The following is a 15808-nucleotide window of genomic DNA, read 5'->3' as shown; positions in this document are numbered from 1 at the left end:
TTTGCAGAAGTAAGTTGAGATATAACAAACAATTTTATAGAATGCTTATATAGATTAATGTACAGATGAATACATACATAACATATATATATATGTGTGTGTGTACATATGTATTTACGTATACACACATATATATATTCATGTATATATGAATATATATATATATACTGTATATATATATATATATATACTGTATATATATATATATATATATATATATTGACTATATTATGACAAATAAGACTGAAGGTGGAAGAAGCAGACGAGGAGTAATGGGAGAATTTCACGCTTAACGTTTCGACCCGCAGTGATCAAGACCCTGCGGATCGAAACGTTAAAGCGTGAAATTCTCCCATTACTCCTAGTCTGCTTCTTCCACCTTCAGTCTTATATATATATATATATATATATATATATATATATATAAACATATATGTATGTGTGTATGTATGTATGTATGTATGTATGTATGTATGTATGTATGTATGTATGTATGTATGTATGTATGTATGTATGTATGTATGTATGTATTTATGTATGTATGTATGTATGTATGTATGTATGTATGTATTTACATACATGTGTGTGTGTGTGCATTTATGAATATATTTATATGTGTAGGTTTGTTCATATGATCTACATTGAGTTTGGAGGCGTTGAGACAAACAAAGTTGTTGTTTCTGGTCTTTACTCTCCTCCTCTAGACTGCGCTACACTCTCGGAACAGTCCCACGGAAAACTCTGGCAATCGCCAATGGTTATATTTGCCATAACGGTTAGCTATAGCAATTTATTATCTACTATTTACATCTTACTCTTATTACTACAATGTACAATGCATGGACTGAGTATAGACACTCGGTATTTGTCGCACTCCGTCCTCAGAGCAGGGGTTATGTCCTCAGGAGGGTGCGAGTTTAAGTTTCACTAGGTTGAGAGAACAAACCAGCGGTCCAGGTTTCTTTGTTTTATCATAAGTGCTAGAGTGTGTGTATTGTTTTGTGGGAGTTTCAGAGTCTAAGCTATTGACCTAGGTCTATAAGGAGTCGCCGAGCGTCTATTCTCCTTCTGTCTCCAAACCTTAAGGATACCTCGGTAATGTTAGGCACCTCCCTCTAAGGCCGTACTTTTCATCTTAGGGTGTACATCATTGGCTATGGGCAAAACACGCTTGGCCAATAGCCATTGGGATGGCTTAACCGAACACCAGGTGGTCCTATCGCCCACGAAGAATTGTGCATCACCGAAGCAGTGAGAATCAGTTTATCACAGAACCCCACTCCGAGAATTGTGTGTTCACACACGAAATGTAGCTCGCGAGATTCCAACTCCCAAAAATACATACACACAACCAAAAGACATAGGAGAGAAAAAAATTCTGGGTGACTCGGTCGAGAAAAAGTCAATAGGGGCCCGCTATCAATTCCCCGAACAATGGTTCCAGAGCGTAATATATATATATATATATATATATATATATATATATATATGCAAAATAACCACAGGAGAAAGGAAACTTGTAGGCAGTAAGTACTTTCGTATATTACATCTTGAAGATGTGATATACGAAAGTACTTACTGTCTACAACTTTCCCTTCTCCTGTGGTTATTTTGCATTTTTGTATCACGGTGATTTGATTGCTTGTATATATACTGTATATATATATATATATATATATATATATATATATATATATATGTATATGTATATATGTATATATATATGTATATATATATATTCTGTTGAAAACGACAGCAAATTCATTAGAAATTAATTTCTTTCTTAAGCTTTCTAGCTTTCGGAAAGTAGATTTCTGGGGAAATGAGAGGGGAAGAAGCAAATTTCCAATTGACATTGGTAACTTGTATTAACACAGAAGACTATGTTATATACAAAATAAATTAAAGTAAACAAAACACAGTATAATAAACCCAAGGCGTTCCGCAGATCGTTCTGCATCTTTAGTTGGAATGAAGGGAAGTGTGACCAAGACGAGTATAAATATGTATAAAGGCAAAACTTGGAGAGGTCACTTAATGACTCTCCTCTGTTTGGCTGGCGCTGTTTGGTTGATTCCTAAGCCTAGCCGATCGCCTAAGGCATGACATTTTATCCTCTGCGGGGATATTTTGGACCTTTATGGGTGTTCTCTGATCTGGTGTTTGTATTTTGGTGAACAAATGTCTCCTACCAAGAAGAACAATGGCTAAGGGCTCTTCTAAAAAGGGTGCTGATAGTGGAGTCTCTGTACTTTTTGGGGCACTCACTTTCTCCGCTCATACATAGTCCGGGGTTGGTGTCCATAACATACACGCTGGAAGAAAAGGAACAGTTAGTCTGTTTAAGGAAGACGTCCAGGAAGGGGAGGGAACCATTTTCACTATGTTCGACAGTGAAATCAATCTCCGACACCTCGATGAGTTTCCTCCTCAAGATTTCAAGGTCTTGGTGTGAATCAGTTTGGACAAAAATATCATCAATATATCTACAGTAAATATTGGGTTTGCTAATTTCACTGACCGGACTATGTATGAGCGGAGAAAGTGAGTGCCCCAAAAAGTACAGAGACTCCACTATCAGCACCCTTTTTAGAAGAGCCCTTAGCCATTGTTCTTCTTGGTCAGACACCCAGAAGGAGATAGACAGAGTCCACCAACTTCTAATTAATAATGGTTACTCCAACAACGAAGTACAATCTACACTCAGAAGAGTTATTGACACCTGGTACCAAGAACCTCATCACACTACCACAGAACATGAAGGAACCACACACCGCATATTCTATAAGTCCCAGATGTCCAATAAATATAAAGAGGATGAGAAAATATTAAAAGACATTATTAAAAGAAATGTGACCCCCACGAAAGAACGTGACAAATTATCACTCACCATTTACTACAGGAACAAGAAAACATCTTCCCTAATCTTAAAAAATCATACCGCCCCAAAACCTCATGGTATACGTCAATCCCACGTAGTATATAAATTCACCTGCCCAGAGGACGACTGTACGCCCCTATCTACCTACGTGGGAAGGACAACTACCACCCTGTCCATAAGAATCCCCCTTCACCTACAACAAGGAGGACCGAAACAACACCTTTGGACCCACCACAGACGCCATCTCGACAGGGAAACCATGGTACACAACACAGAAATCATCGCAGAGGAGAAGGACCTCCAACGTTTGACCATTTTGGAGGCTGTAATCATAAAAGATTTACAACCAATTATTAATGTACAAACAAATGATTTCTCCCTCCTCCCCAGCATGAAACCCACACGTAGGAGACATTTGTTCACCAAAATACAAACACCAGATCAGAGAACACCCATAAAGGTCCAAAATATCCCCGCAGAGGATAAAATGTCATGCCTTAGGCGATCGGCTAGGCTTAGGAATCAACCAAACAGCGCCAGCCAAACAGAGGAGTCATTAAGTGACCTCTCCAAGTTTTGCCTTTATACATATTTATACTCGTCTTGGTCACACTTCCCTTCATTCCAACTGAAGATGCAAAACGATCTGCGAAACGCCTTGGGTTTATTATACTGTGTTTTGTTTATTTTCATTTATTTTGTATATAACATAGACTTCTGTGTTAATGTAAGTTACCAATGTCAATTGGAAATTTGCTTCTTCCCCTCTCATTTCCCCAGAAATCTACTTTCCGAAAGCTAGAAAGCTTAAGAAAGAAATTAATTTCTAATGAATTTGCTGTCGTTTTCAACAGAATATGCTTAAAAGAGAATCTCCTGCCACGCTGCACGAATATATATATATACACACACATATATATATATATATATATATATATATATATATATATATATATATATATATATATATACATGGAAACACATAGAAATAATTAATAACAAATAGCAATAAATGTCATAACAGAGTACGGGCGTAGCCCCACGAGTTCCATTTTCAGCGTCTTGTATTGCCGCGATGTGCGGACTAACCCCGACCGAGCCAACCGAGGTCGTGTGTTCCTGAACAGCACAGACACGCTATGGTCTATGAAAGGCCTACACTGCGGCGGCAGCGCCTCGTCAGACGCGAAGGGCAGGGCAGGGCCAGCCGAGCCACCTGAACATCACCTCGAAACAGGACAAACCCGCCAAGGGCCGTGAAGAGCCCTTCACTGCGGTTTTCCATAGTTAGGCTTCTTAGAATTTGCACTATCGTCCCATTTGCCACTTCTACGAGTCCGTTATTTGATGGATGATACGGTGTCGTAAGCTTATCAACCTCCAGAAGTGTGCATACTCCTGTTAAAATTTTGTTTACAAATTCACCTCCACCATCTGTTATGAATTGTTTTCGAAGCTCCGTGACGAAGGCCTGATCTATTTCTTTGGCTTCCTTGCTTTTCACTGGCACCGCGATGAGAAACCTTGTGAGTACATCAATGATCGTAAGTATGTATTTGTAACCCCTTGGATTTGTCCCACCACGTCTAAGTGAGCCCTTTCCAATTTCTCCAACACATCGGGTAATCGCTGTAAAGGAGCCGGTGGATCCTGCGAACGCTTGTACTTTGCACACACATAACTGCGCTTCACAAATGTCTTAACGTCGCGAACCATCCTCATCCAAAACGTGAACTTCCGTAGGCGCTCCAAGGTTATTCTATGACCCCCATGGCCGGAAAGGGGAAGACATTGTGCGATGTGTAACTCGGTCTCAATAAAATAGTCAGGTACAACTACTCTGTACTGTTTCTGGTCATAGACATTAGTGACAGTGTGGGATAGTATCCGATTGGCCAGTATAGAAAATCTGACGGAGGTCATTTTGATGTATGTGTTTACACTGTCTCTCCGCGTAGGTACCGCTTTGTTTTACCCTACAGTGGGTGCTCATCCTGTTTGCTTCTAATTTCATTTGGGTCCCATCGGATAATTTCGTCCGGGGCTTGCGCACTCCTCTCCTTTTTCTTTATTACTGACAATACTATACAAGTGTCAATGGGATGGTCTACCTCTCTTATTCTGGACAAGGCATCAGCCACTACATTTTCCCTGCCTGGTATATACTGAATTGTTAAATCAAAGTCACCCACCGCCATCTGCCATTGCAATACACGTGTACTCGATCCTGAGTATCCAAAAAGCCACAGTTATCGGAAATCCTAATATAAATGGTCTGTTAACTGTCAATCCATAGTACACCGCAAGCGCTTCCCTTTCAACCGCAGCGCTTTCTCTCGCTTTCGTTGAGTGTACGGCTGAAAAATGAGATTGGTCGCCTTTGACCATTCTCATCAGGCTGCTGTAGTACACCGATCGCAAAGTCACTCGCGTCTGTGTTGAGAACGAAGAAATTTGTGAAGTCTGGGTACGAAAGAATTACATCCTGTATGAGGGTATCTTTTAGTATTTGAAAAGTTTCATCTGCTTCCTTTGTCCAATTTAATGTAATTTTGGTATTACTTTTGTGGCATGGCCCTTTCATCATAACCGTGAAAGGTTTTGCAATTTGCGCGAAATTACGAATAAATTTTCTGTAAAAGTTTGAAAGACCAATGAATTGTTGTAATTCATTCAACTTAACCGATTTCGGGAAATTTCTAATGGCTGCGATCTTTTCCGCCTGAGGTCTTATGTCTTCTGTAGATATTACACGCCCTAGATCATTTATTTCATCCTTAAAGAAATCACACTTTAAGAACTGTTAGTAATAACTTTACCGACCATAATCGGAGATGTTCATCCTTAAAAAGAAAAAAAAAAGTAATCATGTCATTCACGTAATACTTTGCTTTTCCTATTTACCCCCATAATGCTTGCTTCATCTTCCTCTGAAAGCACAAGGGTCAATCCTTTAATCCGTATATTAACACATTATTAATGTTCATCAGATGTACAAAAAACAACTATACCCGAATGCTTCACTATTGATCCTATAATCCCTTTCATCTCGTACATTTTTATCTAAAATCTATTCATATTTCATCTCACTCCATGCTTGCCCAATTCCTATTTCCCCCAATAAGCTTACGTCATCCACAGGAAAGTTTGGTATCAACCCGACTTTTTCAGGTTAGAAGTGAACGTATGAGTCTTTGAAGCAAAATTTTCCTTTAGGAGTTCGTTGTAGTTCGTTGTAGGAAAGTCTCAAGGTAGGTTTAAAATGAATAAGAGTAAAACCAAAGTAATGTTCAACACGAAAGTTCAAAGTAAAGAGATTGTAATTGATTATGAGAGTCTTGAGGAAGTTGAAGAGTATAATTATTTAGGCCAGATGGTGAAGGTGATATATCTATATATATATATATGCATACATAGAAAAATATATACATATTTGAATATATATGTGTGTGTGTGTGTGTGTGTGTGTGTGTGTGTGTGTGTGTGTGTGTGTGTGTCTGTGTGTGTGTGTGTGTGTGTGTGTGTGTGTGTGTGTGTGTGTGTGTGTGTGTGTGTGTGTGTGTGTGTGTGTGTGTGTGTGTGTGTGTGTGTGTGTGTGTGTGTACCTAGTTTACCTAGTTGTATTTACCTAGTTGTATTTTACGGGAAGGGGAGCTATACTCGTGGTGTCCCGTCTCCATATCTCGTTTTATCTAGACTGTTTTTAAATTTGTGTATCGTTTTTGTACACACCACATTTTCATCATACTTGTTCAAAACGTTTATTACCCTGTGAGGAAAACTGTTCTTTTTCAGGTCTCTTCTATAATTGTCTTTCTTGATTTTCTTTCCGTGTCCTCTTGTGTCTCTACTATCCCATTTTATTAGATCCTATCTATCAATAGTTTCTATTCTAATGTATGTAGCTCAAAGCTTGCTAGTCTCTCCTTATATGATAGTTCTGAGAGTGTTGGTGCCAATTTCGTATTTGCTCTTTGTATTCTTTCAAGTTTTGTTATACATTTTTTGTACTTGGTGACCACGTCGTCGCTGCATACTCGAATCCAGTATTTTCTTCACCATTTTTTCGTCCAGGTATGTAAATGCCACTTTGATTGTTTTTATCAAATTATAAAGTTTCTCCAAAAATTGTGTTTATATGTTTCTCAGGGGACATACTATTCATAATAATGATTCCCAGGTTCTTCTTATTTTCTACTTTTTTATTTCTTCTTCTCCCAATTTATATGATCCCACTATTCTTTTTTGCTTTTTCCAAATTCCATTATACTACACTTCTTAATACTAAATTCCATCTCCCACTTCCTAATCCATTCCAATACTTTATTGAGATCACTCTGTAGCGACTCACAATTTTCTAGTGTTCACTTTTTTCAGCAGTTTTGCATCGTCCGCAAAGAAACTCATAACTTTCAATTCCTTTATTCATATCATTAATATATATAGAAAACATTATTGGGGCCAGAATTGTTCCATGTGGAAATCCACTAATTACTTCATCCCAATTAGAATGTTTGTCTCTTATCACCACTCTCATTTTTCTTTCATGCAAGAAGTCTTCCATCCACTTCAGCAGTTTCCCCTATATTCCTCCTGCAGATTCTAATTTATTTAGCAATTTCTTATGTGGCACCTTATCAAAAGCTTTTTTTCATATCTAGAAATGCACAATCAGCGCACCCATCTCTTTCTTATATTATATCTATTAGTCTTGAATAGAAACACATCAAGTTTGTGACACATGTTCTTCCTTGTCTAAATCCAAACTGCCTTTGATTTAGTACATTGTTTTTTCCCTGTGCCTTACCCATCTAATTTTGATAGTTCTTTCACAAATTTTAGCTATCGTACTTGTAAGAGAGACCGGTCTATAGTGAACAGGGTCTTCCTCGTTTTCCCCTTTATGTATTGGTACTATATTTGCTCTTTTCAAATCTTTTGGAGCTTTTACTTCTTTCAATGAACTGCTTATTAGATTATGTATTTTGTCTGTTAGTTCATTCCTGTATTCTCTCAAAATCCAGTTTGCCATTTCATCTGGACCATGCAATTTTCTAAAATCGGGATTAGTCAAGTGATTCATTATTTCTTTCCCTGTTACTTCTATCTCTTTCATAGAGGGATCTTCTCCTCCCACTCGACATCTCTAAGCTGCATGTTCTCCCTCGTAAACACTGATTTAAAATGCTTGTTCATAATTTCTGCCATTTCTATTTCCTCTATGTATTCAACTCCTGCTTGTCTTAGTTTCACTAATTCTTGTTTGTTTTCCAGTTTGTTGTTTACAAATCTATAAAATAGTTTTGGTTGATCTTTACATTTTTCTGTGACATCTTTTTCGTATTTTTTCTTTTCTTCCCTGCACACTTGTACATATTGATTTCTATAACTAGTATTTATTTTCCATTTTTCGGGTCTTTTGTATTTCTTCCATTTTATCCGAGCTTTATCCCTTTTGTCTTTTAACTCCCTACATATTTTGTTGTACCAACACTTTACATGTCCTTTTTCTTGTTTTTGTCTTGGAATACTTTTCCACTCCTTCTTTATGATTTTTTTTTTTCAAAATATTCCATTTATCTTCTACTGTTGTTTCCTCCTTGTGTATCCTTTCCCAATCTTTTTTTCCCTTTTTCTTTTTTTAATTCTCTTATTTTATATAAAAAAATCCATACATCAATCTTCCCTTTCTATATTGTTCGTTTTTTTCCAAGTATTTTTCCTCATTTAGTTCCAGTTCAACTAATATGTGGTCACTTTTAATTATTGGTGTCTTATATTCAATCTTGTCAACTATTTCAGGTTCTGATGTCATTATTAGGTCCAGTCTCGATGGTTCTTCCTCATTTCTATACCTAATATTCTCTTTTATTCATTGTACCATTGTATGTTCTATAATCATATCAAGTAGTACACTTCCCCATAGGTCGTCTCCACCCTTCACTGTCATCTCTTCCCAGCAGATTTCTTTGCAATTAAAGTCACCCATTATAACTATTCTTCCTCCATCTTCCATTATCTTATTTAATGTTATCCTTGTGTCTTCTAACATATTTTTGTGTTTTCTCTCTTCCCACGAAGCCGTTTTAGGAGGCACATAATTTACCACAAACTTCCTGCTCTTCCCATCCCTGTCCTTTATTTCCATCATAATTATCTACACTCTATTCTTTCCATATGTAACATTCCTCACATTTATATCCTTCTTAGGAACATAACTCTACCCCTTTGTTTTACCCCTCTGTTTCTAATCTAATAATTATGTGCGCAATGTCCTACACTGTTGGGAGGTAGTGGTCCTTTCAATTTTCCTTCAGGTAATCATTCAGTTCATTCAAACCTGTTATTAAGCCATCTATATTTGTGAAAGACACTTTTAATTTACTGTTACCTCCATCCTGTTTTCTGTTTCCCTTCCGTTTTTCTCTGCTATGAACCATTTCCTCACTTTCATATCCACTACTCTCCAATAGAATTTCTCTTTGTCTGATTCTGTTCTGTTCTCGTTTTTTCCTTAGTTTCTATTCTTTTTGTTTTCTCTTTCTCTCTTTCCTCTTTATTCATCTCTCTTTTTATCCATACCTGTTTATACTGATCACTTTTTGCTAGTTTCCCTGTTTTTGATAAGATATTCTCTGTTGTCGTTTGTGACCTGAATTTAACCTTAATTGGTCTGGTCTTGTCTATATTATATTTTTCCAATCTATATATTTCTTCAATTTCTTTCCCTATTTTTTGTTCATCTTCTTGAACTATTTCAATACATTGTTTACATTTTCTTCCCCCCCCCCCCATACTCTTGTAGTCCTATTTGGATTATGCTTCTCCTCCATTCCTAATATAATTATACCTTTCTTTTTATTTGCCAAGTCTCTGACTATATTTTCTTTCTCTCTCATCATTTTAATAACTGTGTCCTTAGTTTTTTCTTTCATCTGTTGTTTTACTCTATCTCTAAATTCAATAGTCTCTTACTATATTTTTTTCTCATTATTTCAATAACTGTGTCCTTAGATTGTTCTTTCATCTGTTGTTTTATTCTATCTCTAAATTCAATTTTGTTGTTCTCTTGGACTTTTCTCCAACCCTGTACCTCTTTTGCTATGGACTCTTTATTCTCTTTATTATTTTTCTTTAATCCCTCATCATCCTTTACTTCTTTTAACTGTCTTTTTAATTCTTCTATTTCTTTAATAAGGTTTTGGTTCTCCATCTTTAGTTTTTCCAATTTATCATCTCTTTGTGTAATCCGTGTAAGTTGACTGAACCTAACCTCCCACTGTTTGTTCATTTTCTCTAGTTTTTCCTCTAGACTTGCTAATCAGGGGAGGTTGTCATCTCCTCCCTCATTAAATCCTTGGAAATGATTATCTTCACCTTCCATTACGCTGCTCTTATCCATATTTCTAATTCTTCCAGTTTATCAGTTATTTGTGTAACTAGTGTAACTAGTGTTAGTTGGTTAAACCTGACCTCCCATGCTTCGTTCATTTTTTTTTTCTTCTTTTTTTCTCCAATAGACTTACTAATCGTGGGAGGTTGTCATCTCCTCCCTCACTAAATCCATAGAAGTAACTATCTGCTTTTTCCATTTCTAGTTTTAATACCTCTGCTCACTTGTTCGACCTCGTCTGTGTCATTTGCACACCTTTTGTTGACACCCCTTCCTCAATAATGCCCCCCATTCTCTTTTTTCTTCATTTGCCCACTACACCACCAACTTTCCTCTTCCCTACTAATGCAACACAGGTACTCCCTCTTCACTGAAATCCACGAAATTTGCGTTTTTTCCGGAGTTCCAATCTTCGCCGTTAATCCGAGTCTGTGTGTGTGTGTGTGTGTGTGTGTGTGTGTGTGTGTGTGTGTGTGTGTGTGTGTGTGTGTGTGTGTGTGTGTGTGTGTGTGTGTGTGTGTGATTCACCATGGTCTTGGATCACGTGTTGGAATCGTGATCGACAGCTATTTCCCTCTCGAAAGAGAGCTCAGAGTTCATATATGATCGATCTATAAGTAATGTTGTAATCTACACACACACACACACACATCCAATTCCCCGCCCACGTGAGTTGGAGTAACGACTCGCAGCGTAGCAATATTAAGATTATTTCAGTCCTGGGCGGGATTCGAACCCGGACCGCCGTAGTGACGGCCGGAAACTCTAACCACTGCGACATCGAGTCGTGTGTGTGTGTGTGTGTGTGTGTGTGTGTGTGTGTGTGTGTGTGTGTGTGTGTGTGTGTGTGTGTGTGTGTGTGTGTGTGTGTGTGTGTGTGTGTGTGTGTGTGTGTGTGTGTGTGTGTGTGTGTGTGTGTGTGTGTGTGTGTGTGTGTGTGTGTGTGTGTGTGTGTGTGTGTGTGTGTGTGTGTGTGTGTGTGTGTGTGTGTGTGTGTGTCTGTGTGTGTGTGTGTGGAAAATGAATCAAGGAGATTCAGTGTTGTCAACAAAGACACAGAAAAGAAAGGTGAACTACCATTCTTCGGCACGATGATCCGTAGAGCAGGTAAGGAAGTGAAGTTTGCAGGGTATAGGAAACCTTCAGTCCTGGGCGGGATTCGAACCCGGACCGCCGTAGTGACGGCCGGAAACTTTAACCACTGCGACATCGAGTCGTGTGTGTGTGTGTGTGTGTGTGTGTGTGTGTGTGTGTGTGTGTGTGTGTGTGTGTGTGTGTGTGTGTGTGTGTGTGTGTGTGTGTGTGTGTGTGTGTGTGTGTGTGTGTGTGTGTGTGTGTGTGTGTGTGTGTGTGTGTGTGTGTGTGTGTGTGTGTGTGTGTGTGTGTGTGTGTGTGTGTGTGTGTGTGTGTGTGTGTGTGTGTGTGGAAAATGAATCAAGGAGATTCAGTGGTGTTAACAAAGACACAGAGAAGAAAGGTGAACTACCATTCTTCGGCACGATGATCCGTAGAGCAGGTAAGGAAGTGAAGTTTGCAGTGTATAGGAAACCTTCAAACAGGAATGATTTTGTGCACTATTGTTCAGGTCATGGCAGGAAAATGAAAACCGGAGTTTCGATTATTTTCTTTCTTTGAGCTTTCAAAATTTGTAGCAGTGTATACGCAGAAGGTGAACTTAATTACATTACAAAAGCTTTCAGAGAATTTAAATGCCCTAGTGGCTTAATATGCAGGAATGCAGGATGAACGCTATTGAAATTCAAAATAGGAGGGCAAGTACTCAAGGAACTGAGGGTGAGAAAAAGTCAATATATATACGGGTCTGAACTCCATAAACACCAAAAGTATCGACAGACTCCTCATAAATGGTGGAATAAATACAGCCAAAGTCTCCCCCAATAGACTAGCGAAAATTAAACAAATATCGTATTAATGATTTAAGTGTTGTTTACCAAATCCCATGTAAAGGATGCTTTGCTTCTTACTTTGAAGAGTCAATTCGGGGTTTAGATAAACGCTTATCTGAGCATAGAAATTACATTAAAACCCATACAACATCAAACTCCTTAGTCCAGCATATGGACAGGTATGATCACATACCCCACTGCAAGGAGGCTAAAGTTCGTTAAAATTGTTTAGAAAAGAAAACAAGAAAAAACGGTTGAAACTGCATACATAAGTACAAATGAAAACACATATAGAAAAAGAAAGATTTACCTGTTTGTCAAAAGTGGCTAGTGTCCTCGTGCTAGACGCGATAAGACGGAGGGAAGAGGGGACACTTGATTACTACCCAGGCGTTCTAACCTGACTGAGGTTCGGCCAGGAGTGGTATAGAATGTGACCAATGTTAATACAACTCTCTGAAGGAGATCATGCTCGCACTCCCTAGTCCATTTTTTTTTTTTTTTTTTTTTTTTTTCACCACCCAATCTCTCATTTTTACATTATATATATATATATATGTATATATAATATATATATGTATATATATATATATATATATATATATATATATATATATATATATATATATAGACGCTCCTCTACTTACGTTCATTCGTTTTACGTTTTTTCGATTTTGCGTTTGAACTGACTGTAAAAAAAAAAATTGTAAAAACATTTTTTTTTTTTTTTTTTGAGTGAATTTTTTAGTTTAGCGCCCTCTCCGTAGTTCAAACGAAACTTACGCATGACGCTGCGTCCATTGTTTACATTGTAAAAACGACAAACTGTGCATGCCTTGCCTCCTCCTCCTCCTCCTCCTCCTCCTCCTCCTCCTCCTCCTCCTCCTTCTCCTCCTCCTCCCCCTCCTCCTCCACCATCTCAATTTATGTTGCTTGAATTTAATTTATTTGAAATGAATGTTATTATTTTACAATGTTATGTGTATAATTAATGATTTAGGGGTGTTTTATAAGATACGGTAATAGAATTTACGGATGTATAGTACAGTAACAACTTACGTTCATTTTCAATTTACGTTCGGCCGTTCGGAACGTAACTAAAACGTAAGTTGAGGAGCGTCTGTATATATATATATATATATATATATATATATATATAGAGAGAGAGAGAGAGAGAGAGAGAGAGAGAGAGAGAGAGAGAGAGAGAGAGAGAGAGAGAGAGAGAGAGAGAGAGAGAGAGAGAGAGAGAGAGAGAGAGAATCAAATGTTGTTACGAATCTTACGAACACTTCTGACTCGTAACATTAAGATCTTCCTATGTCTTTGGGATAATCTGTTCACAGTATCAATTAATAAGCCGCCACTTAATCAAGGAGATTAATAGGCCACCACTTAATTTTGTCTCCTGTTAGCACGAGAACAAGGAGTAGAAATAGAAAGAGGAGAATAGATGAGGGAGGGGGAGGAAGAGGAGAAGGTGTGAGAGAAAAAAGAGGAGGGGAAAAGGGAAATAAGGAGGAGAATGCAAAATTGGAGAATGTTAGGAAAATGAGGAGGAATAGATAGAAAAGGAGAAAATGATACTGTAGAATTGACAGACTAACAGATTAGATTAACTAGATAAATAAACAAAGTAGGAGTAACAGATTGGTAAGACGGAAGAGTAGGGGGAAGAGGACGAAGAGAAAGATGAGGAGGAAGAGAAAAAGGAAGAATAGGTGAAAGAAAAGGAGAAGGAAGAAGCCTAAGACAAGTAATAGTAAGAGAAGGAAGAGGAGAAGGGAGAGTAGGGAAAGGAAGTGAGAGAGGAGAAGGATTAGAAGAGAAAGAAAAAGAAAACAAACATGAGGAAGAAAAGAGAGGAAGAGGAAGAAAGAAGGGGGATGAGGAGTGGGAGGAAGAGAAGGAGGCGAGACATGGGTTGTGCAGATGGAATTCAGCTTGGGGGTCAGTGGAGTAAGCAATGATGCAGATATTGAATTAGGTTAAGGTAGTGGTGCTGGATGAGATAGTGGTGGAGTTGGACAAAACCTCTCCAAACAACTACCACCCAATCTCACCTACAAATTGTTTCCGTAAACATTTTTTCTCTCATATCACCAACAAGTATTCCGAACTGGCCGCAGTACTACAGACGTCCTAGTGCAGGGGTAGGCAACCTTTTCAAGCGCGCGTGCCAAAATAGGTCCATGTTCGATGCAAAAAAAAATTCATGTGGCAATCGACAATGCTAAGAACTTATTATTATTATACTATCTTTTAAGTATTGATAATGGAGGTGCTGTTGAGGAAAAATGTCAAAGCATGAAGGCAGGAGGAAAAATGCAGTGGTTTGGAGATTTTTTTTTCCTACTATGACGTCAACTGCACAAGGTTTTTTTTGAGTAGCAAGGAAACTATAATTATCAAGCCCAAAATGACTTAGTGTATGTGTCTCAAAAAGATCAAGATGAGCCAGGAATCTACCGAAGAGCTTATCTACAGGTGTAGGAAAGAGTGGATGCTGCTGTGCGTTATAACTGTGTTTTCCCTAGTTGACTGATTGATGTATATCGTTTCAGGAGTACTAGAACTCAATACCGCTTTCTCGAGCGAGTTTCTTCCCGAAAAATAATGCAAGAATTATCTCTGGTTTCATGAGTACTGGACCCCAGTACGACCTTGTTAAATGAATTTCCTTCCAAAATTTCTGCGAAAATTATCATTAGCGTGGTGCCTGAAAAGATAAGTTTATGGGTTCTGGAAGAGACATCAAATTATTGTGGAAAATAAAGTATTAGGAAAGATTCAATCCAAGACAGAGGCAGGTCGAGTTTGGGCTGTCAGGGTAAACCACTGACCTTGGATAGGAGATGAATTAAACGACGAAGAATTGAGGAACGCAAAGGCCAAAGATGGAGAGACTGTGGACGGAGTGGAGATGTAAGGATTGTCGGAGGACATGAGGCCCAATGTTGGAGAACCAAGATTTTAGGAGATGTAGTGCTGATGAAGTAAGGTCGGGTAATGGGTAGGAGAATAGAGAAAATAGGGTCTAATAGAACATAGAAATATTTATATCACTTTGGAGAATAGATAGAAGAGGGCAAGTAATGAATCAACAGAGGTTTGACGGATGGAAGGATAGATGAAGGGGTGGGGGCAAAGGTAAAATGAAGACACATTCTGAAGGGACGGAGAGGAAACTTGGAAAATGGATCTGAATAGAGGAGTACATCCAGAAGAAAGAATGGGGGAGCTACTTTTTTCTTCTTCTTCTTCTTCTTCTTCTTTTTGCGGAGTTGTAAGAGTGAGAGTTGTAAAAGTAGGCGTTGTTGGTGTAGAAGTTGTGTGTAAATTACAGTCACCTTGGGCTTCTCTGGCCAGAAATCCAAAACCTTAGGCAGTCAATAACGGTCTTAGAGTTCTCTCACAGATCTCTCCGGGAAGAAACGTTAGACTCGATGCTGTATGAGTGCAGGGTTGCTGGCAACTAGGGGAGGAGAGCAATTGCCGGTAGTCTGCGCCTCTCAAGTAAAACGACATAGATGATAGTAGGACGTCATAGAAAGAGTGATGTTGGAACCTGGCCCGGAGACTAAAACCCAGCCGCTTGGGAAAGTGTGAAAGTGTGTTGATGGGCTTTGG

The 15808-nt window shown here is 38.3% G+C and overlaps 1 protein-coding gene across 1 annotated transcript; it reads right to left on the bottom strand.

Moving 5' to 3' along the window:
- Positions 1-4025: 4025 nt before the first annotated feature.
- LOC143032674 (uncharacterized) lies at positions 4026-15124 on the bottom strand. The gene is made up of 5 exons (XM_076197555.1): positions 15022-15124; positions 5786-5811; positions 5267-5657; positions 4862-5108; positions 4026-4404 (listed from the first exon to the last, which is right to left on the bottom strand). Exons 1-5 carry the CDS (start codon positions 15122-15124, stop codon positions 4026-4028), a joined length of 1146 nt encoding a protein of 381 aa, XP_076053670.1.
- Between the last annotated feature and the right edge of the window lie 684 nt (positions 15125-15808).

This window comes from Oratosquilla oratoria, chromosome 14, assembly GCF_046742065.1.
Source record: "Oratosquilla oratoria isolate Oo_2021 chromosome 14, ASM4674206v1, whole genome shotgun sequence".
In the NCBI taxonomy this organism is placed as follows: Eukaryota; Metazoa; Arthropoda; class Malacostraca; order Stomatopoda; family Squillidae; genus Oratosquilla; species Oratosquilla oratoria.
Note: the sequence above shows the minus strand (reverse complement) of the source record. Positions and strands in the feature narration are given on the sequence as shown.

Excerpts from the sequence above, each read along its gene's own strand:
- LOC143032674 (XM_076197555.1), bottom strand. The coding sequence starts at position 15,124 with ATGTCCTCCGACAATCCTTACATCTCCACTCCGTCCACAGTCTCTCCA. Across the intron at positions 5,812-15,021 it reads TAATTCATCTCCTATCCAAG|AGGAAGATGAAGCAAGCATT; the intron begins GTCAGTGGTTTA and ends TTGTGCTTTCAG. Across the intron at positions 5,658-5,785 it reads ATGAAGCAAGCATTATGGGG|GATGAAATAAATGATCTAGG; the intron begins GTAAATAGGAAA and ends GATTTCTTTAAG.